The sequence below is a fragment of the Paramormyrops kingsleyae genome, chromosome 20, assembly GCF_048594095.1.
Source record: "Paramormyrops kingsleyae isolate MSU_618 chromosome 20, PKINGS_0.4, whole genome shotgun sequence".
NCBI classification, from domain to species: domain Eukaryota; kingdom Metazoa; phylum Chordata; class Actinopteri; order Osteoglossiformes; family Mormyridae; genus Paramormyrops; species Paramormyrops kingsleyae.
The window spans coordinates 20,170,978-20,198,367 of NC_132816.1; the positions used below are offsets into that span (position 1 = coordinate 20,170,978).

Genomic DNA, 27,390 nt, shown 5'->3' on the forward strand with positions numbered 1-27,390 from the left:
TGAGATCCCCCCCCCCCACCCATGCGTACTGGCCAGCTGACCCTGCTGGTCACTCTTATCTCCGACCTGATTGATTCCTGATTGGCCGCAGCGCTGCCCTTGCCCCCCCCCCCACCACTGAAAGTCCCTCACTCAGCGGTCCTCTGGGATGGCTCATCCACCATAAATGTACATGCGCCCACTGCTTCAGGGTCTGAGTCAAGGCAAGAATCTGGGGGGGGGGGGGGGGCTTTTACAGACGCCGTCCAGCTGGCGTGGGATAACTGTGTGGCACACTTTGGCCAAAATGACCTGAAAGAAACACCTCAATATCGATCTGTAGTACTATTTCATTAGATCCGTTCGCAGGTCATCTGACTGTCAGCCTTAACAAATGCAAGCCAACGGACCATCCAGCGTCCAGGCTTTGGGGCTTAAAAACATTCGCTGGGCATTTCCTGTGGGCTTCAGAGCGTTTAGTGAAACTAAAGAAAGGCTGGAAGAGAGTGGTGAATAAAGAGAGACACCAGGGGGTTTTGAGCCACACGCTGCCCCTGTAATACGCCGGCAATCGTGCAAGACCGCCGACTCCGTGATCGAACCTCCTCTCGTCGCCGTGTGCCGGAAAAAAATGGCGGGAAGCAGCCACCGTATCCGTCCCCCCACCACCTTCGTTCCCCCGCGGCTCTGTTCCGACGCCGGCTTCTCCCTGACTGCCTGCGGATGTCGAGAAGACAGAAGCCGGCGCGCAGTGTTGGAAGTCAGTCTCTGGCTGTGATCTAACAAACACGCGGTGACGTTCCACCAAACCTGCCAGAGGCTTGTGTGCGTCTAGCAGGATGAACTGCAGCTCAGACATCCAGAAAAACAGGGCTGCCCCAACCACGAGAATTTACCGGAAAGCGGGGGCGTCGGCTCCGAGTTTCCAGCTGGCCAGTCCGCTCACCTCCAAACGGCCCCTTCATTGTACTTTGCCCACTTTTTTGTGGTGTCGCAAACCTGGGAGACTCTGCCAACCTGCATTTAAACCTGCTGGTTAAAATGAAGGTCTCATTCACTGCTGCATGTACTGGGGCGTTTTCTGTACCTAAAATGCCTTCACAGCAAAATCTTGGCAGTTTAACTTCAGTCCTGTGCACTGCTTGTAACATCTGAAGATGAACTTGACAGTGGGGGAAAAAACGATTGCAGGTTTTTCATTCTGGATTTGTCTGCATTCCTGTTTACCAATTTTATAAGCTAAAGGCTCATTAAGGCTTAATGCCGGCTGGCTGTCTCTCTAGCCGAGATGCTTGTGTTTCAGCTGCACCTGAGCGTGCGCGGTGAGCGCATTAAAGACAACGGAACTCCTAAACCTCGTGTTTTTACAGAAACTCGGTGTTGGGCTGGAAGCGGGGGCTTATGGGAAGTCACGCCCTGTATTGTGTCCATCCAGTCTTTGCCCCCTGGCATGGAAAATGTGCTGCTGTTCATGCACGTTTTTACCAAAGAGCTGTCAATCTCCCTTCGCCCGCTTTTTCGTCTGAGGGATATCTGCTTGAGGCCCACATGTACTAAGCGTTAATAATTTGAACTCCTATAGCCCTGCGAATATCGAACGACTCCTGCCAGCTTAAACAGACGACTAGCCGTCTCTCGCTCTCTCTCTTTGTGCCGCCTCTCTGGAATCCTCCTTTCCTGCTTCCCGTCGGATCGGTCTTCTCCACGTCTTGACATGCTTTTAAGATTCTGATGGCGTCCTCCTTCAGAAACATCTCCGCGGTTTGCGAAGCCGCCAGGGTTCAGCCCCGGGTCACGCATCACACGTCCGCGGGAGAGCGAGCGCTGCATTCTGCTGCACGCCCGTCTCCCCGCTCGCACCTGCCCGTCTCCGCCTCCCTCCCTCCATGATTCCCGCTCCCCCTGGTCTCCTCTCCCTCGGCCCTGACAAAGGACGGCGGGTCAAGCAATCAGCCGAGTCGGCCGGGCCGAGTCAGAGTCGTGGGGCTCGCGAACACACGCACACCCGGCGTGAGGCATTTTGTGTCACAGGCGCCGGTAAGACGCTGAAGGTAAAGTGAGGTTTCAGCTGCCAGCATTTCCCTGTGAGGAAACTCACCGTCGCGGAACAGCGCACAGCTATGAGGATATAGTGAAACGTCACAGACGCCACATCCTCTGATCAGCCACCATTGTTATTATTTATCTTTATTTATATCTGGGTGAATTCCAGCATTGTGCTATATTGTCCCCTGGGGGCGAACCCTTCTTTGCGCGCTGTATTTTGACGTACGTCTTGCAAAAGAAATGAAAGAGGAAAGGATGAAACTGGGGGGGGGGGGGAGGATAACAGGAGGAGGCGGGAAACGGAGGATCCGCGCGCACTAACGACAGCGCCGAGTCTGAGAAACTTCTCCAGCAGACATACCCGGAGAGGACACTGTCGCCATGGCAACGGCAGAGCAGCGACGAGAACCAGCCGCGCGAGGCTGGAGTGTGTGAGCGTGAGCGCGCCGCATTATTCCGCCCGAGCTCGCTGGAAAGCGGCGGCCCGGGAGCAGCCAGCCGAGAAGGCCAGCGGGCGCCAGCCATCCCATTAACTCCACGTCTCCTGGAGCGGCGGAGGCCTGCTCGCCCGCGGGGGCCCCTGCGAGGGTGGGAGGCGGCCTGCCGGCTCTCCGTGCGGCCCGTCTTGGATGGGACAAGACCGAGTGCTACAAGCACCCATTTACGTGGGACCCCAGGGTTTCGTGGCCCCCTGTTGGCTGTGAACTGCCACTACACCAAAAAGAAAATAAACACTTGTTTAGGAGATGCTGAAGCAGCATGTTCTGCTAACCAGCTAGCTAGCTACCATCTTCTGAATTATCTGGGTGGGGGGTGGGGGCAGGGACCCCCCAAAGTGTTTTTTTTTTTTGAGTCCACCCACATACCCACAGTTTCGACTAATTTCTGCGTGGTCATTTCACAACTCTAATTTAGCACCTTTTGAATGTAATGAAGTAGTGCTAGCTTAAACTTTATTTATTTAGCAGGTGCTTTTATCGAAAAAGATGTCTGCTAATTAAGAAATCCCTGCAGCAATGGGGGTTAATGGCCTGGCTATGAAATCATTCCATCCACCCTGGGATTCAGGCCTACAAGCAAATAATTCAGGCCTACAAGCAAATAATTCAGGCCTACAGGCCTCTAATTACAGCATCCCGTTCCAGTGAGCCACACACCATAGCTGGTATTCAAACCCAGAAAGTACTGTATACTAGACTGGCACTATGTCCAGTTAAGCCACGACCCCCGCGTGGCATGCATGTGGGGCTGCATGTGTCTCGCGCCTTGCAGTTAAGTGACGTTACGTAATGAGGAAATCTGTGCTCTGCAGCCCCCCCCCCCCCACTAACGAGCTGCATTATTAATGTCAGATTGTATTACTGTGCCATGGAGGACCTGCTGAAATACCTGCCGCAGATGTCCGCAGAGTGAAGGTGTGTCGGTCCGGCCGGGCCGCCTCCACTGCAGCATCGCTCGCCGCCTGGCCCTCCTGCTTTCAGCCACGTCCTTCTTTTCCTGGAAGGTAAAAAAAGAGGGATGAAGAGAGGGATGAAAAGGCTGCCTGCAGCACCACTTTCCAAGGCGTCAAATAACCGGAAGCTCTGCGGTAAGATGACAAACATCCACAGCCGCTGGTAATGATGTGCTGTGATGTATAAACTCATAGCTACTGGTGTAGCCAGAATCGGGGCGATGTTATTTACAGCAAAGACAAATTATCCTAAAATACCGATTCAGCAAAAAGCGCAGTCAGAGGGGGAAGAGTAACATTAATGCAGACAGTGCTGAATAATGACCTGGTGACATGTATGATTTGGCCTTCATCCATCCATCCATCCATCCATCAATCAATCCATCTATCCTTCAAACCATCCATCCATCAATCAATCCATCCATCCATCAATCAATCCATCCATCCATCCATCCATCCATCCATCCATCCATCCAAATGCTTATCCATTATAGGATGGTAGTGCCTGGTGCCTGAGGACTCCCTGGAATGCCGAACAATGCCAGGGCACAGCCTCTCACACACTTTGGCCAGTTAATGGCACCGATCAGCCTAACAGTGTGAGTTTGGACTGCGGGAGGAAGCTGGAGAAAAGCCACACAACACACAGAGAGCAGGTAGATATGCGCACACACACCAACCTGGGCTTATATCTTTGTGGGGACCATCCATTGATTTCTATGGGCATAACCCTAATCCCAGCAATAACACCCTTAACCCCTACCCAACCATACGTGACCAAACAAAATGCAAGATTTTTGTTGTGTTTAGTTTTTTGATTGCAGTCACAGATTATTATAAAAATGAATTTCCCCTTGTAGGGACCGAAAAACAGGTTTTTATCACATTGTGGGGACATTTGGTCCCCACAATGTAATGTATATCTGACCCGTACACACTCACACACACACACACACACACACACCCAGTTCAGGGGAAGGGAGGCAGTTTTGATTTTAAAAGGCCAACATATTTTCAAGTTTTTATTGTGTTGAGACAGTGAAATGCTTATGGGCACAGGAGGGGGGGGGGCAGGTATGGGGGGAGGACAATGGGACAAACAGCAGTGCGATAAGAGACAAGACAGAGCAAGACAAAAGACGGGAATATACAAGAAATACATGGTGCATCGGGGAAGGACATGCAAACAGCCACAAAGGTAGATGGCACTGATAAAGTTCACAGCAGAACGGCAGCGCGGCCCAAAATACCTGCCCCTGTTTCTGCAGGAGGCCGTGCGGAGCACAGACCTGCCCGTATCGGAACATCTCATATCACAGCTATCTCAGCGTTACCCGGGAGCGCTGCCATCTTGCCGGCCCAGCGCTGATCGCTCAGCGTCGCCCGGGAGCGCTGCCATCTTGCCGGCCCAGCGCTGATCGCTCAGCGTCGCCCGGGAGCGCTGCCATCTTGCCGGCCCAGCGCTGATCGCTCAGCGTCGCCCGGGAGCGCTGCCATCTTGCCGGCCCAGCGCTGATCGCTCAGCGTCGCCCGGGAGCGCTGCCATCTTGCCGGCCCAGCGCTGATCGCTCAGCGTCGCCCGGGAGCGCTGCCATCTTGCCGGCCCAGCGCTGATCGCTCAGCGTCGCCCGGGAGCGCTGCCATCTTGCCGGCCCAGCGCTGATCGCTCAGCGTCGCCCGGGAGCGCTGCCATCTTGCCGGCCCAGCGCTGATCGCTCAGCGTCGCCCGGGAGCGCTGCCATCTTGCCGGCCCAGCGCTGATCGCTCAGCGTCGCCCGGGAGCGCTGCCATCTTGCCGGCCCAGCGCTGATCGCTCAGCGTCGCCCGGGAGCGCTGCCATCTTGCCGGCCCAGCGCTGATCGCTCAGCGTCGCCCGGGAGCGCTGCCATCTTGCCGGCCCAGCGCTGATCGCTCAGCGTCGCCCGGGAGCGCTGCCATCTTGCCGGCCCAGCGCTGATCGCTCAGCGTCGCCCGGGAGCGCTGCCATCTTGCCGGCCCAGCGCTGATCGCTCAGCGTTACCCGGGAGCGCTGCCATCTTGCCGGCCCAGCGCTGATCGCTCAGCGTTACCCGGGAGCGCTGCCATCTTGCCGGCCCAGCGCTGATCGCTCAGCGTTACCCGGGAGCGCTGCCATCTTGCCGGCCCAGCGCTGATCGCTCAGCGTTACCCGGGAGCGCTGCCATCTTGCCGGCCCAGCGCTGATCGCTCAGCGTTACCCGGGAGCGCTGCCATCTTGCCGGCCCAGCGCTGATCGCTCAGCGTTGCCCGGGAGCGCTGCCATCTTGCCGGCCCAGCGCTGATCGCTCAGCGTTGCCCGGGAGCGCTGCCATCTTGCCGGCCCAGCGCTGATCGCTCAGCGTTGCCCGGGAGCGCTGCCATCTTGCCGGCCCAGCGCTGATCGCTCAGCGTTGCCCGGGAGCGCTGCCATCTTGCCGGCCCAGCGCTGATCGCTCAGCGTTGCCCGGGAGCGCTGCCATCTTGCCGGCCCAGCGCTGATCGCTCAGCGTTACCCGGGAGCGCTGCCATCTTGCCGGCCCAGCGCTGATCGCTCAGCGTTACCCGGGAGCGCTGCCATCTTGCCGGCCCAGCGCTGATCGCTCAGCGTTGCCCGGGAGCGCTGCCATCTTGCCGGCCCAGCGCTGATCGCTCAGCGTTGCCCGGGAGCGCTGCCATCTTGCCGGCCCAGCGCTGATCGCTCAGCGTTGCCCGGGAGCGCTGCCATCTTGCCGGCCCAGCGCTGATCGCTCAGCGTTGCCCGGGAGCGCTGCCATCTTGCCGGCCCAGCGCTGATCGCTCAGCGTTGCCCGGGAGCGCTGCCATCTTGCCGGCCCAGCGCTGATCGCTCAGCGTTACCCGGGAGCGCTGCCATCTTGCCGGCCCAGCGCTGATCGCTCAGCGTTACCCGGGAGCGCTGCCATCTTGCCGGCCCAGCGCTGATCGCTCAGCGTTACCCGGGAGCGCTGCCATCTTGCCGGCCCAGCGCTGATCGCTCAGCGTTGCCCGGGAGCGCTGCCATCTTGCCGGCCCAGCGCTGATCGCTCAGCGTTACCCGGGAGCGCTGCCATCTTGCCGGCCCAGCGCTGATCGCTCAGCGTCGCCCGGGAGCGCTGCCATCTTGCCGGCCCAGCGCTGATCGCTCAGCGTCGCCCGGGAGCGCTGCCATCTTGCCGGCCCAGCGCTGATCGCTCAGCGTCGCCCGGGAGCGCTGCCATCTTGCCGGCCCAGCGCTGATCGCTCAGCGTCGCCCGGGAGCGCTGCCATCTTGCCGGCCCAGCGCTGATCGCTCAGCGTCGCCCGGGAGCGCTGCCATCTTGCCGGCCCAGCGCTGATCGCTCAGCGTCGCCCGGGAGCGCTGCCATCTTGCCGGCCCAGCGCTGATCGCTCAGCGTCGCCCGGGAGCGCTGCCATCTTGCCGGCCCAGCGCTGATCGCTCAGCGTCGCCCGGGAGCGCTGCCATCTTGCCGGCCCAGCGCTGATCGCTCAGCGTCGCCCGGGAGCGCTGCCATCTTGCCGGCCCAGCGCTGATCGCTCAGCGTCGCCCGGGAGCGCTGCCATCTTGCCGGCCCAGCGCTGATCGCTCAGCGTCGCCCGGGAGCGCTGCCATCTTGCCGGCCCAGCGCTGATCGTTGAGGTAATATTGGTGCCCTCAGACAACACGAGACAGCCCAGAATTCGAGTGTCCGGGGATTTTTTTCTGTCTCTCTATTTTATATTGAGGCCCTGGAAATAGTAAAAGAGGGTGAGGAAGAGGAAGGGCAGGCAGGGCGCTTGGGACAGAACTTCCTGGTGGTGCTTCCTGTGTGGCCGTAGTCGCTGTGTGAGTCCCGGCAGGGGACACGGAGCTGGCAGCGGCTGACACACATTCTGCAAGGTCACTCAGCCCTTCTGACTCGTATTTGTCTCCAAAGACACTCTGTCCCCCTTTTTCCGTGAGTTTTATCTCCTCTGGACCTGTAGCTTGGCTCCCGGAGGCGGAGTCACATGGTCGGCTAAACTCTCTGATGTAACGGCGGCTGTGGTGTCGGCACGGCGACGGGGTCGCATCGCTCCTGGGTTAACGCTCCCGCGGGGCCTATGAAAGGAAACCAGCCCGGCTCTGACCAAATTTTGGGGTTCCGGCAACGCTGAGGAGGAGGTCTGTAGGGGACATGCTGCCTAGCTGCCAGGCAAATTCCCAAAGTCACCCGCAGGAGTAGCCTGGGACAACGCAGGCAGCGAGTCAACAAAGAGACGAGAGAATAACACCTAGAGGGGAGATCTGAGAGGCGCTCTGTGCTTTTACTGAAATGACAAAGGGTTAGGGGTATGAAACTGACTTTGGGGTTGGGGGGAGGGGGTTGGTGTAAGACCCTGAGGTGCAGATACTCACACTCACCCTAGGGGGCGGCGTGTAGCTTGGCGATTTACGCCGAACTGCCTGTGATCAGAAGGGCGCTAGTTCTAATCCCATTCTTGGCAGAGCAGTCACAATGTATCTGTTAGGCCCGTAAGCGAGGCCTTTAACCTCCCGATAAGCACCTCTGGGGTTGCTAGACGGAAGCTTTGCTCTCACCTCCGTATGTAAGATGTGAGGAAGTCTTAGAAAAAAAAGAGCAAGATGGGAAATGTGGAAAAGAACACACATTCTGAGATACCTGTTCTTGTGCAAATGGCAAATAAAGTTTAATTTCATTTGCCGCATGCTTTCATGGGGGAGCAGCCTCTCACTGGAAGGGCTGGCCCTAGTTTGGACTCTTACTCCAAAATCAGCGCTGGGGTGTCTACGATTTAACTGGACATCTTACAGTTTTCCTTTACTTTTTTTTTTTTTAAACTGAGAATTTCCTGAAACACCCCAGGGAAGCACCATTGCCCAGCACACGGCTGTGATTACCCCCCCGCCCCCCCCCCCAGCTTGTGCACCATAGTTAGTCTCTTAACCAGCATGCTTAAGGCTGCCCCACTTTACGGCAGCGAGCAGAGGGTAACCGTAGAAACCGTGCCAGTGAGCCGCAGTTAAGCTCGCAAAAGGGGATGCTGGAGACCCCCTGCACAGTGACGCGGGGGGGGGGCAGCCTTTGCTCTATGCCTTGCTGGGTGCCCCAGTCGCTGTTTGACCCCCGCCATGGGGCTGTTATTTTTAAAAGGTCACCTGTCTGTGCCGCAAAGGTCGTTCATTTACCAGCAGAGCGACTCTGCCAGCGATCGAAGGCGTCAGGCGGCGACAGGAAGATGACAGACCTGCTATTCCTCTCCCCCGTTTTCCAGCCTAATTGAAACATACCCTGTGAAGATATTTAAATGGGGTCTTTTCACAACAAAAAAAGGAAATCTCACTCTTGAAGGCCACAGTCAGGCGTCCATTCACTCGATTCGACCGCGGGAATCGAGCCCTATCTTTACCCCCTTTCTGATGTAAATATCTTGCCCAAGGATGTGACTGCTCTTATCCAGCCGGGATACGTGGCCCACAGCCTCAGCCGCTATACTCCCTACTACCCTGACTTTGCAGAGAATGATTTAAGAGCGCATTGCTTCACTGTGAGGCTTTTCATTTAGCTGGATATCAGCTGAATCCATTTAGTGCACAATCTGGTCCAAAAAAAAACCGTGGACACTCTGGCAGGGAGCTGGGAGGGAGAAAAAACGCGGACCGTCTGTGCGTCGCCGAGGACCGAGTTGGGAAACACTGATTTAGTTTGTTGCTTAGTATGTTTCTGTGCGTGCAGCTGCAGCATGTTCTTGGAAGTGCAAGTCTAGTCGCTCTCAGTAAAACAGACCAACATGGGAGATGATAAATTGTCTCATATGCTACCTGAGCATCGATGGTTCTGTGCACTACCCAATGGCCCAATCACCTTCCTTTGGTGCGAGTTATGGTTCAAAACTGCACTGTCATTTGTTGATTGTGACCTAGATCTCTTACCGGTGGAATTAATTGGGTTCATTCCTCCGCGGCGAGAGGATAATCAGCAGGACTCCGGATCTGCCCAGCAAGTGCCTTAAACAGTTGTTGATCCAGATGTGACATACTGGTTGCCAGGGGTAGGTGTCGTGCGGCTTGTCCAATCAGCACTTGGCCCCATCACATGGTGTCAGCTTATTGGTGTTCAGGGAAAGGCTGTGATCACAGCAGTATTAATGGCAGAAGGATGCTTCAGCTGCTCTCAGGCTATTGGCTGATACAAACACTGCTGTGACACGGACAGCTGAGCTTAGAAGGATAAGGTGCAACTGGAAATAGGTATGTGAGAAAAAAGAAGGAAAATGACAAACTACTCTGGTGAACGTTGGATGGATCGTTGACAGATGGCCCACCAGATGTAACACAGTCACCTCACTGGTCAGACTGGGCCCCTGCAGGGGTGGCTGTCAACCCCCAGCTGGCTTTCGGCATCGCAGGACAGGCGGATGTGGCAGACGGGTGGACACCGAAGAAGATCAGACACCATCACACTGACCTGAACTTAGAGCCAAACAAGATCACCAGACCCAAGGTTTACGGGAATCTGGAATAATTGGGCAACCAGGCCAGAAGTGATATGCTATTATCTTTTTCAAAATAGCAGGGACTGACTGTGGGTAATTAACAGTGTAGTGGTACTTTATTTCGTCTCCATAGGCTATACATCTGAATGAATTAATGTTACATTTATGTGGCACTTTTCAAGACACCCAGAGCACCTTATAGAACTTTTTCAGGCCACAGAATCAACAAACGTGCCCTTGCACAGATCCAGGCATCTCTGCATGCTGCCGTCAGCCTCGTCACAGATGGGACACTGCGGCAGGAACGTCACAGGCTTGTAGATGAGCCAGGACAGTATGGAGGCAATATCACAGTGTCAGGTTCAGCGGATACATTTCCTGTGTTCCTGTCTCAATCAAGAACAATGCTGGGATCTGTCATTCACCAGCAACGGCAGAGTGCGCTTCAGAAGCCAAGAATATAACCCTGTTTTTGCATCCTTGTTCCCTTTTTCTAGATCTGGCGTGGGAATTCCGCAGGTGGACCGCTGACGAATGCCACCCTTGTGGGCGGCTGGCCCCCGTCCGAGTCACAGGCAAGACTTTTGACGACATCAGGACGCGGCGATGCCAAGGTGGAACGAGACGTGCTGGACGCAGTATTGTAAAGTAAAACCTCACCTGGCCATTACACCCACAGGAACTTTTATGACGTCCCATTCTAAATCCAAGGGCATCAATATGGAGCCGGTCCCCCCCCTTTGCAGCTGTAACAGCTGCCGCTCTTCTGGGGAGGCTTTACACAAGATTTTGGAGAGTGTGGGAATTTTTGCTCATTCATCCAGAGAACATTTGTGAGGTCAGGCACTGATCTTGGACGTGGAGGCCTGACTCTCAATCTCTATTCTTTTTTAGCTGCAAAGATGGGGGGGGGAGGGGGAGCAGCTCCATGTTGATGGCGGGGGGGGGGGCACATATGGCAGAGGACTTCTTCAGAATCTCGGCCCAGCAGGCAGAGAGCAGCACCACTATATTCAAGGCTGTTGTGTTTTGTGCTGGGAGTGATGTAACCCGAGTCATGTATAAGGAACATTTAAGGACAAGATTTTGTGTTTGAAAAAACAATTTAATCACGGCCACGTTGGCCGTTTTTCATTCAGTGTTCATGGGTTAAATATTTTGGTTAATTGTGTCAAGTTTGTATTCCGTATGTCACTGCTGTTCTTGTCCAGTGGGGCCACCTACTGGCAGGAGGTTGTACATGTACGCACATCTGTCACATTACATATTCTACTTTTCTGTTATGCTCACTATTGGAAAAACATGTTTATTACTGTACCATAGCAACCAAGCAATTTATTTATGCCCTTTTAATGTTTTGGTTGAGGCTGATTCAAAATACTTTGTAAGGACAAAGCTGCAAACTCTGATTTGAAAGTCTGACTGAGTAGCGGAGGAAACGGGAAAGCAGCCCAAACGGGTGCATAATTAATGTGACACTGAAGAAGAAAAACACACCGATGTTATTCTCCATCATATAATCCTGGCGGTCTGTGTGTTGTTTTCCATATGCTGTGTAGCAGGTATGCAGATCCTATTTGTGTCGCGTGTCTTTGATGACTGCAGGCTTTTAGTTCTGCTCCGCCCCCCCCCCCCTCCCCTCCCCTCCGTGACACATTTGTCTTTGGGCCTCATTTACACTCCTTTAGCATCAAAGGCTCTGCCCTTTAAGGAAGCCCTTCCCTGCACTTTGGCAGCATCTGGTGGCTGGAAAAGGTCACTAATGTCTCATTTGTTATGCGTCCCGCCATGACAGATAAACCTTGTGCTGCAATTTCTTTCTTTCTTTCTTTCTTTCTTTCTTTCTTTCTTTCTTTCTTTCTTCCTTCGGATTTCCTAATGAACCTAACTTTGCATGAATAGTGACCCTAACCGATGGTGAGGTGAGCTTAGGGAGGTCTTTCTGACCTACAGCCCCTCCCTGTTAGAGGGCTACTGTCATGTCTGCTGCTCCAGGTCAGAGCCGACAGTTCTGCCTTTTAGGCTTGAACATTGCTGGCCTTAATGAATAATGTTACCAGCAATGGATGGGGGGGGGGGGTGCTAAATAATAATTTTACATTTAAAAAAACACTATGCAGAACATTTCTATGTGTACACACACACACACACATATATATACATACATATATACAAATACACACACACACATACACACACACATACACACACATACACACACAGGCACCAAGTGTAAACACACTGCCTGCAGAAAGTCAGGCTGTCTAGACCTGTGGGTGATGTTAGTCCTTTGCAGTGATTAGTGGCGATATGCTACCGTCGGTCTCCGAAAGGGAACACAGCTATAGCCCCTGGCTGTCTATACGTCAGTGAGGCAAGGCAGATTGCTATATAAACACTTTTAAAATAACAAATAACATTATCTGTCGGAAAGCGAATGTGAACGTTATCTGTAAAGTTTATTTGATATTTAATATTTCTCTTTTGTTCGTTTTTTTTAAATTATCTGACTGTCGAGCAGTAATTATGGAAGGGGACCCACGACGTATTTTAACTTTTCTAGGTTCTTCCTATCTGGTGTGAATGAACATTTCATTTGTGGAGACTTTCATCTCCGCCACAGTAGGTGGCAGCAACAAGACAGACGAGCGTGAAATCTGCCATAGCTCCCCACAAGAAGAAGACGAAGCGCCTGCTGGAGTTCAGCTGCCACCCTTGGCCCATCATGTAAGTGCTGCGGAACATTCCCTGCAGTTGAATTGCAAAATTTCTCGTTTCAGCCTGTTTTGCAAGGCGTGCAATTCTACATTTGCTCCAAGCAAGGAAACCTGGAGTATAGAGGCCAAACGGCTCTAGTTGCATGAAGATCCCGGCTAGGATTTTGCATCATTGTTGCAAATCGAGCCGCTGAAGCTACAGCCAGAACGAGAGATGGAGGGAGGGAGCGATAGAGAAGGCAAAGTCTTTTGTGCTTCCCCTCCCCCCAGAGGAGAAATGTCTCCAACCAAGGGAGGTAAGAATATTTAAACGATCCGTGCAAAACTGTAGCATTGCATTCAGGGCTCCAGTCTTTGCAAAGATCGGTGCAGCAAGTCGAACACAGCCAATGCATTTAATTTTAATGCGTTTAAATGGTCAGTTGCATTTCCTGTTTAGGATCAGTACTTTGCAGAGTTCCTGGTAAGACGATGCCAGCACTAGTTACTGTAATAACTGTATTATTCGCTTACCTTTCGCTTCGATACCAGGAATCTGTCTTTGTAATTTGTTGGCAGCCCCATGAAAAGTGTGAACATTGAACTGCACGCAATGCCAGCGTTCCGTCTTACAAATGCATAAGTTAAAGTGATAATTTTTGCTTATTAAAGACTATAATCGTTGCACATTTGCTAATGCGCGTCTTTTTCGCTGCGCATCTATTATTTGCAAAATCGCTCAGCACGCGCATTCTTGTGGACGGTTTGGCCTCCTTGCTGTGTCAGGTACGACCGGCCAGGATATAAGGCACAAGTGTAAGGCCAAGTCTGCTGCTTGCAATTTTGTTTTCGCCCTCGATGTAACGTAATGGAAAACATATTAAATTGAGCTCAGGCGGCTCGTCTTGGGGGGCGAAGTTTTGTTTCTGCACCCAGTAACAAATAGGTAGACACTGCAAAAATAACACGCTAAAAATAGTTTTGTTGCACACACGTAGCTGCCACAAAACAGTTCAAGGAACGGGGCTACGGAGTACTTAAATGCAAAAATGGATGAGAAAATAATCCAAGCTGTATTGAATTATGAGGAAAATGCCTTCTTTATCAGAAGCATGACTGCACGTTGAATATTGCGTGTGGCGTCGAGAAAGCAAATAAATAAAATAGCAGTGTAACGCATTCCTTGAATAACTTCGCACATTTCAGATGTCAGAGGGGGGTTTCGGTGCCCCGATCCCTTTAAGTCCCGTGAGGGTGCATGACTTCTCACACACTGGGCCTAATTGTAGCTTCCATGGATCCGAACATCGAGCAACGCCCTGCGACCAAACAGGGTGTTTTATTCTCTGAATTTGAGACCCTTTTCGTGGTTGTGTTCAGGAAGTGGTGAAACTGTCTGCAGTGAATAAAACTGATTTTTATAATCGCTGCTCTGGGATAGTGCATGTTTTAGTTGAACCCCGCAATGTGTCATTTTTATTTTCTCCTTGGCTGTGGGCTTGAGGCGTAATCTTACCTGTAAGAGACGTCTGCATGGAGCCCATTGTATACCTGTACTACGGAGGTTCCCAAATGCCACCTTAGTCTTGCTCCTGCTTGACGTCATTTCAAAATTAGCAAGCAAGTGTGACGTTTATAGGAGTCACGCACGTTACGCACGTTTGCACGTTTTTTGGTTATTTTGAAAGCACTCGGTGCTTGTCCACTGTGGTTTGCATGACAGCGGAACGTTGCATGACAGCGGAACGTTGCATGATTTGGAACCTGCCTCTTTTAAACTGCTTGTGTAGATTCATAGGCCTGTGCACCCCTTGAAATTAGATGAGACTGAACTCGATTGTTAAAATAGAGTTTTGCTTGTCTTGACTAACCTGCTGAATGTTTCACGGTTTAACTATATTTAAAGTCGATTAAAGTGGGAACTGGGTGTTCTAATACCTGAGAAAGTAAACTTATAAACTCTGAAGTCATTGCAAACAGTGTCCCTGTCTACTTCCTCTTGTGATCTTGCTGGTGAACCTCCCGGGAATCCATGCTTTGTTAGGCCTTCCCCTAACTCCCGGCCCATTATTTGACTTGTTGCCGTCCAGATTGTTTGCCACATTGACTTATGGGAAGTTGGGGGGGGGGGGGACCCCGAGGGCTGCAGGTAATGTGGCCCGTGTCTTCACAAACGTGGCGACTTTATGCTGTGAGTTCATTTGTGTACGAAGGATGTGGCATAAAGTCCATGCAAATCAGTTCTGCCTCAGCTTGCAGTCTCCAATCCTTTCACTGGCCTTGGTCCAGACCTGTAGAGGAATTCTGCAGCTCACACAGTAAGAGCTTTCTCTGATTTTCTCTCTTTTTTTGGTTTTATGTGGTTGGTCTCCCTCCCCCAGCCTTTATTAAGCTCTGAAATGCACTAAACTGTTACAAGATATACATTTAGTCCTTTTAACAAGAAATGTGTCTCCAAGGTGTGTGTTCAGCGTTCCTGCTGTAATGCTGGCTGGTTCGTGCCGAGTCTGCATCTCTTCCAGGGCCGTGGGTGTGCGAGCACAGCATGCCGCTTGCCGACTGTATTTATTTATTTATTTGCCTTATTTTTATACGGCACCTTAGGCCCGTAGTTCTGCTGGAGAGTGTGGCAGCGTATGCTCAAGGTGAATTTAATAAGAGATCAAGGTAACGTTAAGTGTTTGGTGCAGAAACCGGCTTTACATTGAGTCGCTATTGGTGAACAGATTTTGTGCAAATGAAATCTGGACAGCTGCCGAATAGTATAAGGAACGCATTCGTGCTTCAGTTGGTATGCATGTTTTGTGTCATTTTCAATGCGACGCAGAGGCACAGAAGTCTGCTTCAGCTGACGGTTCAGCATCATGTGACGCTTCCCCGCGTCGTTCTGAGAGCCGGGGAAGGCCCAGCGTGCCTCTCTGGCTAATGCCGCGGATCCTGAAGCACTTCTGCCCTCCGCCGGAGAGGCTGGTGAGCTTTGCTGCTTCACGGGAGGCAGTGAATGACCTGCCGCTGTCTGCAGGAAGGCTCAGACGTGGCGGAGTCTTCGCCGCGGCCCCAGCCGACTCTGATTTGCCGTTGTGTAAAACCCCGAGGCGTGTCGAAACCGGAGACTTCGTAATCCGTACGTTCCTCCTATTACCTCATCATCACACGTACTGTAGACTATATACGTCCTCGTCATCCATTTCTCTGATTTAGGATTGAAAACATGCAGCACGACACGATCGTGGAAGCATTGATCGTTTCCGAATGCTGCTTGCATACACAACATTGCTCAGAGACATGTCCGCACTGTTTATACAACAATTTTTTTGACCTGGCTAAGGTACGACAGCTGTGTGGCTTGGGTAGCCATAGCGATCGGGGGATTCGGAATTAAGGGCCGTACCAGTGATAGGGCACAAAGTCCAGGTCTGTCATCATAAGGTGTCCGCTGCACCAGTGCACGTATGCCGGCAATGCTGGCTCACCCCGCGCATGGTCACTATCATGTACCGGCTGGCTGTCAGACAGGCTGCTGGGTCACTAATGGTGCACAGGGAGGGATTGTATGCTGCTTGCTGTGTCATGCTGGAGGGGGCTTTAAAGGAACTGAATGAACTCTTATTGAAATCGAGCCACCGGGAGTGAACCGCGAGGCAACGAGTTTGTGGGTGGGAGGCAGTTTGAAGCGGATATTCTGTGCTGAACCCGCCCCCGTTCCCTTCTACTGGTTCCGGAATTCCATTGAAGACCGCTTGAGATTCTGGGCGGAGTCCAGGCAGGAATTGGGCAGAATAGAGATGGACTAAGGAATGGGGGAGGGGGGTAGGAATCTTAGCGATGCAGGGCTTGCTGCCAAAAGGCAGTTGATGAGTATCTGATTCCCCCGCTTCCAGTGAACTATCCTTTCCCTGAATTGAGTTGTTTCTAAATTTGTCCTTTGCCGTGTTTTATTGGTGAGCTTCTGTGCAATTAGTTCTTTCTCGTTGATGCCTTCCATCACTTTAATACCTTCGAAAGAACCAAATCACGCAGATCCTGGGGCAGTCAGGGGCATCACAGTGCCAATCCCTGCCCTGGACGTTGATATTCAGAAGCCTTTCCTTCTGTAGTCTAGCAAGTCCCACGTCTTAAATGCTTCGAGCATGTGGATGCGGTGGGACCGAAACATGCCGTCCTCCATCTATGATACGGATAAGCGTAGCGGCATTTGAGGGGATGTCTGTCGCTGTTTGCCCAGGTCTCAGGGTCATCGCGGCGGGTGACGCTCATCAGGGGCCGGTTACTTTTATGGCTGTGGCCGCACTGCACCATGTCTCTTCCTACTTGGAAAATAAAATACGCAGAATATCCTTGCGCCACCGAGATTCCCACTTTGCAGCTTCTTACCACTTTGTTCTTCTGTTTACACACGAATAGCAGTTCCAGGTTCCCAATCAATCTGGCACAGGTTAGAAAAACCTACACATGTTGGTAGATGAGGTAAATTTCCTTCTTTTCTGTTCTTTGCATTACGTTTTTTTTTTTTGCAGTGTTCTTATTTAAGATTTCATTTTATGATGCCTGTTGGATCTTACTAAGAGCAGACTACTTGTCCCGAGTCATTCTTTCATTGTTGGTTTTAAGGGGTTTTCTTTCCAGTGGAATGGGGACGTGTGCATGTGCGCTCCAGTGTCCCCGCTGGCGCGCGTGTTCGGCCTTGTGTGCTCCAAGGCCCACGCGGCCGCCATCGAGACCACGGAGGCCTTCCCACTCATGCGGAGCGTGCCTGGTCTTGTCCAATGAGCCGCTGCCTTTGGGGCCGGCGGCTCTCCGGAATTCCATTCGTGTGTGGCGGGAGAGGGGGAGCGGGCTCACCGCCTTTCTGTGTTTTGTACCGCTGTGTTTGTAGAGCGGAGTTACTCAGTCCCAGGAATGGAAGCAGTAGAGGAATTTGCTGTGACTTAAAGATCAAACGTGGAAAGGAGCGCTGAGCATGATCCCCCACCCCCCCCTCCCCTTTCTTTCGAAGTTCCTTATTCCACTTAAGCCTTTCATAGATGCCAGTGTCAAACGTGCAATGGGCTGTGGGTGCGAGTGGCTGAAATCTGCTGTCTGCTGAGGCTGTCAGGATTACTAGTTCAGACTAAGTCGCTGTTGCATCTTTTGGGAGGTAAAGTCGAATAATTCAAGGGTAGCTTTCCACTCCGTGGAGACACCAGTTTGATGAACGGTTGTGTTTTGCTGAATATTTCAGTTCATGTCCAATTGAATTGTACTTATTTTGCAGGCACGTTTGTCTAAAGCAACATAGAAGTGACGCAGAGTCAGCCAACACCCAAGACCCTAGAGAAGTTTAAGGGTTCAGGGCCCAAGAGTACCAGCCACGGGATTCAAACCCACAACCCGATGGGCATGGGTCCAGATTCCTAACCTGCTGTGCCACACAGTTCCTGGTTTTTGGGTTGTGGTTTGTTAAATTGATGCATCTGGTGTTAGTGACCTTGTGAAAGGTATTTGGTCGTCGTGGCTTGTTTGTTTGGACAAAGATGTCTTGATTTTTGTGGTGTCGTCGGTGAAACGTGAACAAACCTTTGGCGGTGGGGCTTACTTGGATTGGATCGGAAAGCCAAGCAGAGTAACGCGTGAGCATTTTGATGGATGGACAGGTTAACGTCTGAAATGTCGCTCTTGAAATGCTCATATGTGAAACTGATCTGTCCATGAGCCTTTTTTCTGCTTCATGACCCAACCTCGCCTCCTCCTTGGTGTCCTCCAGCAGGAAAAGCAAGAGGCAGAGCCAAACTCAAGCTGTCAAAGGAAGTTTTCGAGCAGCCGCCTCAAACAGCACCGTAAGAGATTTCCCAACCCTCTTTAGACAGACAGGAAGATAGGCAGTATATGTCAGGGAGGGGGGCCTGGGGCATTATGGGTACAAATTCAAGTGTTTTATACTTTATGAAAAGACGATATTGGTGGTGTATTACAGCTCAGCATATAGTCCATGACTTCATTGCCCACCAATTTATGCAGCCGTGATTTTTCACACTTATACCCCGTGGGCCCACAGATGGGACCCCTAGTGACTCTTACCACAGCGATTCGGTCAGAAATCTCCATTCTTTATATCATAATCAAACCAGCATAATTTTTTATATTTTTCCTTATACCAGCAGACCCCCGAGAGATTTGGATTCGAAAGCCTGTGTGACCATTGGAGGGAAGGTACAGTCCAATCCTACGTGTCTCCTCTTCGATTTTATTGGTTCATCTGACCAGCAGCTATTTCCTCATCTGCCAATGAGAGTGTCCCATGGTTATTAAGCACCCGCCATTCTGTATTTCACCGGCGCCTTTGAGATGTGCATTCAGCATCTGCTGAAAAGACTTTGCGTAACTCAGAGAGTCATCGCTGGCTGGTTTTGCGGCGTTCTTGCTGTGTTAGCATCTCTACATGTGAAGCCCATGCTTTTACAGTCGCTTGAGGCAGTCAGTCATGCCCCAACCCAAAGCGACACCCACTGTACATTACAAGCGAATCATTGAAGCAGACCAACTGAAGGCTCTTGGGAATGTTCTTCGTGTCCTTCCGAGCAGCAGAGAAAATATTTATTTTAAACTTCTAAAATTAGTGGAATTTTCCATTGGCAGTGGTGACAGTTTTCTTCCCTTATAAGTGAGAGTAACCACTGTTTTGTAAACGTAAGATTAGAAGTGTTTCAATTCCCTTTTCGTATTAGTTGCGTTGCATTTTTTTAAAGAACTTGGAGAAGGTTAAAATCACCAGTTTTGGGGATAATTGGTCACAAACGGTACCGGAAAAGAATCAAATACTATAATATGCAGCACTCAGTTACCAAAAATGTAATTTAATTAGCAGTTATGTATGTCATTAATTGACTTCTGTGACTAATCAATTGCTGCTTGGCCTTGACACAGGTGCCTGAATAAACGTGATTAACGCTCCTGGTAATGGATGATGTCCTTCCCTTTTCCTGATCACATTTAATTTCCTTAAATAGAGTAATATTATTGGAGGATGAGGACAAAGCTCATCTGATTGAAAGTCTGTCTGTTAGTGATTTCATTCTAAGGCATTTTACTGGCCTGGAGTCTTCATGCTATAAGTGCCTCTGTTGTTGTTGTGGCATTTTGATTATTCTTTGTCCCTGTTAATGAGGTATTTGGTGGCCGCCACCTTAATCGACTCCTCTTCCGCTCTCGCTCTCAAGCTCTGCTTCTTCTTCTTGTACTTATTCATTTTCTCAATCCCCATTTGACCAGTTAATAATAATAATAATAATAATAATAATAATAATAATAATAATAATGACACTTTTTGATCCTTGTGGGGAAATTCCTTTTGCCTACGCCATCTTACTGTCCATGACACACAGTTACACATGTAGGTGACAGTGAGCTTGACAGTGAAGGGCAGCCACTGGCAGTAGTTCCCACTGGACTGGGAGTTAAGTGCCTTGCTGAAGGACCCACAGACATGACTATTCTACCCAGGCCAGGCTCGAACCGGCGACCTTGGGGTCACAGGCACGGAGGCTGAGCCCACTAATCCATACGCTGCCCCCCCCAATCTCCGCTGGTCTCTCTGTCCCCCCTAGAACTTCGAGGTGAAGGCGGACGACTTGGAGCAGATCAGCGAGCTGGGCCGCGGGGCCTATGGGGTGGTGGACAAGATGCGGCATGTGCCCAGTGGTCAGATCATGGCGGTGAAGGTGAGCAGGGAGGCGTGCCGGGACTCGTCTGGCGGATTGTAGAGAGGGGAGCGCCTCCTGCTGGTGAGCCACTGCCTTATTTCCTGAATGTTCCTTTAGCGGATCAGAGCCACAGTGAACACGCAGGAGCAGAAGAGGCTGCTGATGGACCTGGACATCTCCATGAGGACTGTGGACTGTTTCTACACGGTCACCTTCTACGGGGCTCTCTTCAGAGAGGTGCCGTCTCTCACCTTCAGTCCCCTCAGCACAACCATAGTGTCATTAACTGTAGTCCATTCAGCAGCAGGCTGTCCTGGCTAATTGATAGCATCTCTGCAGATGCTCTGGTTCCCCTTTCCACCCCCTCTGGTGGCAGGTTTCCGGAAAAATCTCTCACCTCTATAGCAGCTGTGTATGTGTAAGCTACTTGTGATCAAGTCATTTTTTGCATTGAAATACCTGGCCATCTGCTCAATACACAGTTCAGTGGTTTGAAGTCTGTGGTTGAGCGAATCCTGGTAATTACAGAATAGACGCCCCACTCTGACTGTCTGGTGGACCTGCACAACATGGCAGCTCATTATGTGTTACTGCTGTTGTTTTGTTTGTTCCGGCTAAAGGCTTGCTTTTGTGAAAATTAGCCTTTTTGGACAAATCATGTAGCGACGGATGTAGCTTGTTGTTGGTGCGTGGGGGGTGGGGGAGCTGGGAGTTGAGGGGGTGGAAGATTTCCTCATGTGGATACCTTCCTCCAGTGAGCGTTGCACCGGAAGTTCCACACTGGGCACCTTGGCCCACTTTCTGTTGGTCGATTAGCATCTCAGGAATGTGGCTACCCCTCTCCTGCCTGTACTTCCTGCACACAGCCCACCCCCCCCAAATATTCTGACCCGGTTGCCTTGGTGTTTCCAGGGTGACGTGTGGATCTGTATGGAGCTGTTGGACACCTCATTGGACAAATTCTACAAGCAGGTTATTGAGAAGAGGATGACCATCCCAGAAGACATCCTGGGAAAAATGGCGGTGTCTGTGAGTGGGCGGAGTCTCTTGTTGTCGTAGATACCGTTAGATGTTTTTGGTTAAGACTGCATGTTTTTTGCTTAGGCTTCAGCCTTTGTTAGGATTGACATAGTTGAGCCAGATAAAAACATCCAGGGCGTCAACAACAGATAATTCCTGTCTTTGCTAATGAAGACAAACTGGTTAGAATGGAATAGTGGTACTTTATTCATTTATGTGGGGAAATTGGGGTAGTTTTTATTACCTAATCTTGCTCAAGAGCCCAGTAGTGATATCATTACACTGTGAGCTATGAGATTCGAACCCATGACCTTCCGGACATGGGTACATGTCCCTAACCCACAGACATCACCCTTTTAGTGCCTCAGTGTCATCCACTGAACCCAAGTGTACAGAGAATAATTCACATTAAGGGAAGTGATTCTGTGATTCAGACAGATGTTGAACACCGCCCCCCCCCCCCCCCCCCCCTTGCAGGGTGATGGTAGAGAATGAAATGGTCCTCTGCTGGCAGTAGTGGTGTCGCTGCTGTGGAATGAATCGCTCTTCGGTCCTGTTACAGATACGACCCGCAGTGTCCTATCAGTGTTCATGCTGATAGCTGATTTTTTGGGCTTAGAGTACCATTAGATGAAACTGGTATTTTTGGGGCACACGTAATTCACACAGTTCACCGTGGTTTGCACATTTAATTCAGCACTGGGTGGTCATCCTTGCCGTGACCTACTGCCCCCCCCCCCCACACACACACACGCACGCACACACACACACTGACACTTCATCAGAAGGGGTGGCATGTTGGCAGGGAGTGTAGATAACCCGGGAAGTTTGGTAGGATGAGTTAAAGTGAAGTTCAGGGATGTCGAGTGGCTGCCTGACCTGCTCTCCCCCCCTCTGGCAGATTGTGAAGGCTCTGGAGCATCTGCATAGCAATCTCTCAGTGATACACCGAGGTGAGTTGCTGCTGGCTGCCCAAGGCTGCATAGCCCTTTCCTTTGATCTTATGTGGCCCATCCCTACGCTTTAAAGTGAGGTCACCCTCTGGCTTGTGCCCTCTCTCCTCGTGCCTCCCGCCTGCAGACGTGAAGCCGTCCAACGTGCTCATCAATGCGCAGGGCCAGGTCAAGATGTGCGACTTCGGGATCAGCGGCTACCTGGTGGACTCTGTGGCCAAGACCATGGACGCTGGTTGCAAGCCTTACATGGCGGTAAGGGGGCCAGATTAGCACCTGGGCGGCCAGCATGCTAATTAGCTTGGAAACTGACAATTTACAAATAGTTTTAATGTTTCTTTTGAAGAGCTTTTTTTTCTTGCTTTCAATTTACATTATGAGAATTCCCCATTTGACAATGGCTCGCATTGGACGTACTATTTACAAATGTTTTGGTTTCCTCCAATATAATTCACCTGTGTGTTCCCGAAATCTGTTAAAAAATTTTACGTGTGTGTGTGTAATTTAATGTAATTCACACGCGGACGCACGCACAAACAATCTCCTTAAGGGAAGCTGTTTGGGGCGGGATGCTCTTTCGTTGCTGGAGGCGGAGACTCGACTGAAGTCTTAGCAGCAATTTGTGGGTTTAAACCCCATGAACGTCTTTCCGCTGAGCCGCGTGCCTGTCAGCCAGCTGTGTAAATTTGTGCGCCTTGGGGATTCAGTTATGTCAGGAGAGAAATTATAATTCTGAGTGGGAATCGGCAGTAAATCATGGCGGCTTGGCAGCAGAACGTTGCTGCGGTATGCCAGAGACACTTCTGTGGTCAGTCTTATTTTATGCCGTGTGTGAGGTTTTAATGATTCCAGTTAGATTGAAGGAGTCCAAGTGTGCCCTATGCCTTTGGTAAATGATCGTTTAGAACAGTGTTGCTCAACCCAGCCCTCGGAGACCACCAGACAGTCCGCATTTTTGCTCCCTCCCACTTTCCCGTATGCCTGTACCAGGTATTCCGAGTTCTTGATTTCTTAATTGTTTGGTTCAGGTGGGCTGGGATCTGGGAGGGAGCAAAAATGTGGACGGTCTGGGGGTCCCTGAAGACTGGGTTGAAAAGGTCATGGATAAAGTGTTCGTGGGTGCTGGGGGGTTTGGGAGGCTTCGGATGCCAGGCCGTGATGGAATTCTGTGTTTGTGTGTTTCAGCCTGAGAGGATCAACCCGGAGACGAACCAGAAAGGTTATAACGTCAAGTCTGACATCTGGAGTTTAGGGATCACCATGGTGGGTACATTCCTGTCCTCCTTCCCTTCTCCTTCCTCCATTCTTGCTGCTCCTTCATGTGCCGGCAGAGTGAGGTCACATCAAAGCACTCGGCAGTCATCCTTTGAGAAGCCGTACCTCTTGTTGCCTGAAATCCCGCCAACGCTGGAATGCTTATCCTTTGCTTGTATTATGTCTGAACAAGGAAAGATTTTTCTGAGTGCTTGTGAATTGCAAACTCCGTCCCGCGGCCTTCCTCCACAGATCGAGCTCGCCATCCTCCGGTTCCCCTATGACTCGTGGGGAACGCCGTTCCAGCAGCTCAAACAGGTGGTGGAGGAGCCGTCGCCGCAGCTTCCGGCCGACCGCTTCTCGCCGGAGTTCGTAGCCTTCACCTCCCAGTGGTATGTTCCTCTCTGGGGCCGGTTTAGGTTTGGCGTTTGACGGCAATCTCGGCGTCTCCTTTCTCTGACGCCCAACCTTGACGCGTGAAGGCCGTGCAATGCGTCTGTTGTGACTCTGGTAAACCACATGAGTTCTGGCAAGATGCTGCACATCTGCCTGTGTATCTGTACCCCAGCTAAAATGACTGAAGACGCAAACTTGTTTAGACAGCCTGTCTGTCACCACAACTCTGCGGGCCAAATATTGTCATCTTGGTTTTCTTTGCATAGAGAAAATTCTGTTGTCTTGCAGTGGTCTAGTCACCTGTTGCATGTCTGTTTGGAGTGAGATGCAGCTGGTGACCTGTGTAATGGTTCCTCCCTTGGTGGTTGAGGTGTAGCTTGTATCTTCAGCTACAGAATGTGGAATGCAGGGGGTGGGGGCCGGGGGGGGCTCTGCTTTTGAAGGAGGAAGCCTGTTGGTTTGGCTGAACGCGCCACAGCCTGTTTTGGGCAGGTGTCCCGGTAATGCTGTGCCCTCTGACCACAGCCTCTTCCTGTCCCGGTTCCTGTTAATGCTGCTCTCCCTCCCCACTGTCTCCCTGTTCTGGAAGCACTGGGACAAAGCCCCGCCCCTCTCCAATATTTCCACCCTTGCTCCACCTGCTGGGCAGAAAGAGCAGGTGCATTTGACAGCGGTGATCCTTTACCGTCAAGCTGACCTACGGGCAGATTCTTGCACATTCCTGTCGTTCTTCTCTGCCACTTTCCATGGGCAAAATTTACACATCCCGTTTTGCCACGTCCCTTTGCACCGGAAGCCATCCCCTCTGCCCCGTGCTGTACATGTTTGTATAGTTTTTCACTTTTTTTTTTTTTTGCAATTTTGTTTTCTACCCGCAGTTTGAAGAAGAATGCCGTAGAACGTCCTACTTACACAGAACTCATGGTAAGAATTCAACCATTTCTCAGTGACAGCTTCCTGAGATTCAGAGCATGATGCCAATGTACCAGATAGTATTTACCAAGACTGAAAGTACCTTTTTATTGAGGGAAACCCGTTACTATGGAGACTAATGGGATTTCATTTTTGTCTCTTGTTCTTCTTAAATAGCCACAAGGGGGCGAACTAAACCCAGTGATTGAATTGACTGTGCTTTGTTTTTATTATTATTTATTATGATTTTGTTCTTTACCACACATTTGGTTCTGTGCTTCGGCAATATGTTGTTTATCAAAAAGTGCAGTTTACAGAAATGCATGTCAGCGACTGTCCTTTTTCTGTTAATGGTTTATTCATGTCTGATATTCTGCAGCAACATCCATTCTTCCTGCTCCACGACTCCAAAGACACTGACGTGGCCGGCTTTGTTAAGATCATCCTGGGGGCCTGAGGGCGGGGCCTCTCCCCGTGACTCTGCCCACATGCTCTGGGAAGGCGGGACTACTCCAAAAAAAATCACAATCCAGCTCCCCGTGGGAAACCTTCACATCCTCTCCTGTCTGCCCTTAGGGAGCTGTTGTCCACCGCAGCAGGGGGGTTAACCCACTAGGGGGTGCTCTTCCACTTTGAATATGCTTTCAAATTCTGAACTTTATATTTCCATCCCACCCTCAAGTTCAAAGAGTTATTTAGCTCCTTACACCTACCCCCAAAATCTATTCTTCTACGCATCGAATTTTGACTTGTCTGTCTGCCTGGTTATATTTTCTGAAATGTTTCATTTAACGGGCAGGTGGCCAAGCACAGGGAAAATAAAGATATTTATCTGCTATATCTGTATATGCATGCCTACACAGTGAGGTGTTTGAGTAACCGAACGCATGCAGAAACGAGGCAAAGTTGTTCATATCCGATTATGAATTCTGCCTTTTGAGTGACAGAAGGGCGAGCACAGGACCCAGGCGGGAACATCCGTACATCTGGGGTCCACATGCCACTGATGTGATTTTTGTGTCTATGTTTGCATGCTCCTTCTACCTGTTGCACATCTGTGCTGTGATTGGTTTAAGGAGTGACCAGTCTTCATTTCTGAGCCATTCTGTGGACTCGCCTCTGTGTGATCTTGTTGCAAGGAACTGGAAAGCAGAATATATTATTGTTATTTTTAATTATCATCATCCAATATCAGTTGCTTATATATATATATATATTTTTTCTCCTTGAATTAAGTGGTTATGCAGTTCCTGTATTTATTCTAACTGCTGTTTCTCCCCTCCCCCTTGATAACTTGACGTTTTCTTGATTTTTATGTGCGTGTGTGTGGTGGTGGGGTGACTGATGTCGCTGTCCTTGCTAGCGACTTGCAAAATCATCTTTCTCCGGTGCACGTCAAGAGCGCCCAGATCGTGTAGCATGCTAGTGATTGTGGTCCAGATTATCATCCTCATTATGAAATGACCACTGTCCGTTTGTAGTGCAGATCTGGCCGGCAGCTCCAGTGCCCCTCCCCCTTCTCCCCACCGCCATAATTTTGAGATGCCCCCTCGCCGTTTCTCAGCCGCCCTCTCATTTATGGAGTTGTGGCTCAGTGTCTTCCCTGTTTGGTTACAGACATCACACATTCTACTCTCATGACATGTTAGCTGGACGTGGGAAGCGTCAAGGTGGCCCAGCATGACTGTCTTTTAATCCTGAGGGGGAGGGGGGGGGCAGGGGCTGTTTAGCAGTGGGGGTCTGTACTGTATCCTGGTCTTCACAATGCCTCTGTTTGGTAGTCTTCCTGTGTGGGGTTGGGGAGGCAATGTCAGTTAACCGTAATTGAAATTAGAGGCAGACCCAAAGCCTGCATGCCGGGGGTTCTGGTGACACCCCTCCTCGGGTTCGGTGGCCTCTGGCCAGGCAGAGGGGCTGAATGAGCCCTTTTCCGGCATTGCAGGACTACTTGTGTCTTATTCCACTCTTATCACATCATGCACCGGCTGCTAATTCTGATACACTACCTTGAACTGGTGTGTTTTTTGGTGGATCGGCTGTTTTTGCTGCATTTTCGGCGCTCTATGCAATGCCGTGATGTTCTCCGTGCCGTCCTTATCTCTCTATGCCCATATTATACTGCTTACGATGGACCGGCTCGTGAGATTGCTCCTTGGGCTGTTCTAACTGTCTACTTTGATTCCCCACATACTGTTAGTGAGTCCTTAACACCTTTTCAATCTCCTGCTCATTAAAAAACAAACAAAACAAAACCACCACTAGGAGCTGCCACCTAAGGCCGCGCACAGGTCCCTGGTACCTGGTGGTGTTCCCCTTGGCGCTGCATGTAGCCAGCACCTGTGTGTCGTGGCACTCCTGGGCTTTCGGAGCTACTGGCGGGCACGCTTTCCCCGGGCGAGGCGTGAGGAGGTCAGGGTAGCACCTGTCGGCACTCGTTTCTCCACATGTTGGAACCCGAGGCCGTTGCCCTTTTGGGATAGTTTTGCAAACTGGCGTGGACTCGGGTGAGAGGACCGCGCAGGTAGAGCTTCAGC

The 27,390-nt window shown here is 51.0% G+C and overlaps 1 protein-coding gene and 1 long non-coding RNA gene across 7 annotated transcripts; both read left to right on the forward strand.

Annotated features, from left to right (window-relative positions):
• Window positions 1-2,888: 2,888 nt before the first annotated feature.
• On the forward strand, window positions 2,889-10,472 carry LOC140581315 (uncharacterized). Its single transcript, XR_011984383.1, has 3 exons — window positions 2,889-3,613; window positions 3,973-4,134; window positions 10,444-10,472. It is a non-coding gene; the product is annotated as an uncharacterized lncRNA (long non-coding RNA).
• A 2,108-nt stretch (window positions 10,473-12,580) lies between these two features.
• On the forward strand, window positions 12,581-25,694 carry map2k6 (mitogen-activated protein kinase kinase 6). 6 transcript variants are annotated; one of them, XM_072703649.1, is made up of 12 exons: window positions 12,581-12,673; window positions 18,386-18,458; window positions 18,783-18,831; window positions 20,226-20,339; window positions 20,439-20,558; window positions 21,234-21,350; window positions 22,243-22,294; window positions 22,422-22,549; window positions 23,480-23,557; window positions 23,801-23,940; window positions 24,823-24,868; window positions 25,236-25,694. In XM_072703649.1, the coding sequence occupies exons 4-12, from the start codon at window positions 20,301-20,303 to the stop codon at window positions 25,311-25,313; spliced, it is 798 nt and encodes a 265-aa protein (XP_072559750.1). In that variant the 5' UTR covers window positions 12,581-12,673; window positions 18,386-18,458; window positions 18,783-18,831; window positions 20,226-20,300; the 3' UTR covers window positions 25,314-25,694. The 6 variants fall into 6 exon arrangements, with proteins under 6 accessions (XP_072559750.1, XP_023676175.1, XP_023676174.1 ...); XM_023820407.2 differs by having other exon boundaries at window positions 12,603-12,959; window positions 18,389-18,458; window positions 18,780-18,831; XM_023820406.2 differs by having other exon boundaries at window positions 12,604-12,959; window positions 18,780-18,831.
• Window positions 25,695-27,390: the final 1,696 nt, after the last annotated feature.

Coding starts and splice junctions, on each gene's coding strand:
- map2k6 (XM_023820403.2), top strand. CDS start 14,753: ATGGGAAGTTGGGGGGGGGGGGGACCCCGAGGGCTGCAGGTAATGTGG. Junction 23,558..23,800: donor GGAGTTTAGGGATCACCATG/GTGGGTACATTC, acceptor CTTCCTCCACAG/ATCGAGCTCGCCATCCTCCG. Junction 24,869..25,235: donor CTACTTACACAGAACTCATG/GTAAGAATTCAA, acceptor GATATTCTGCAG/CAACATCCATTCTTCCTGCT.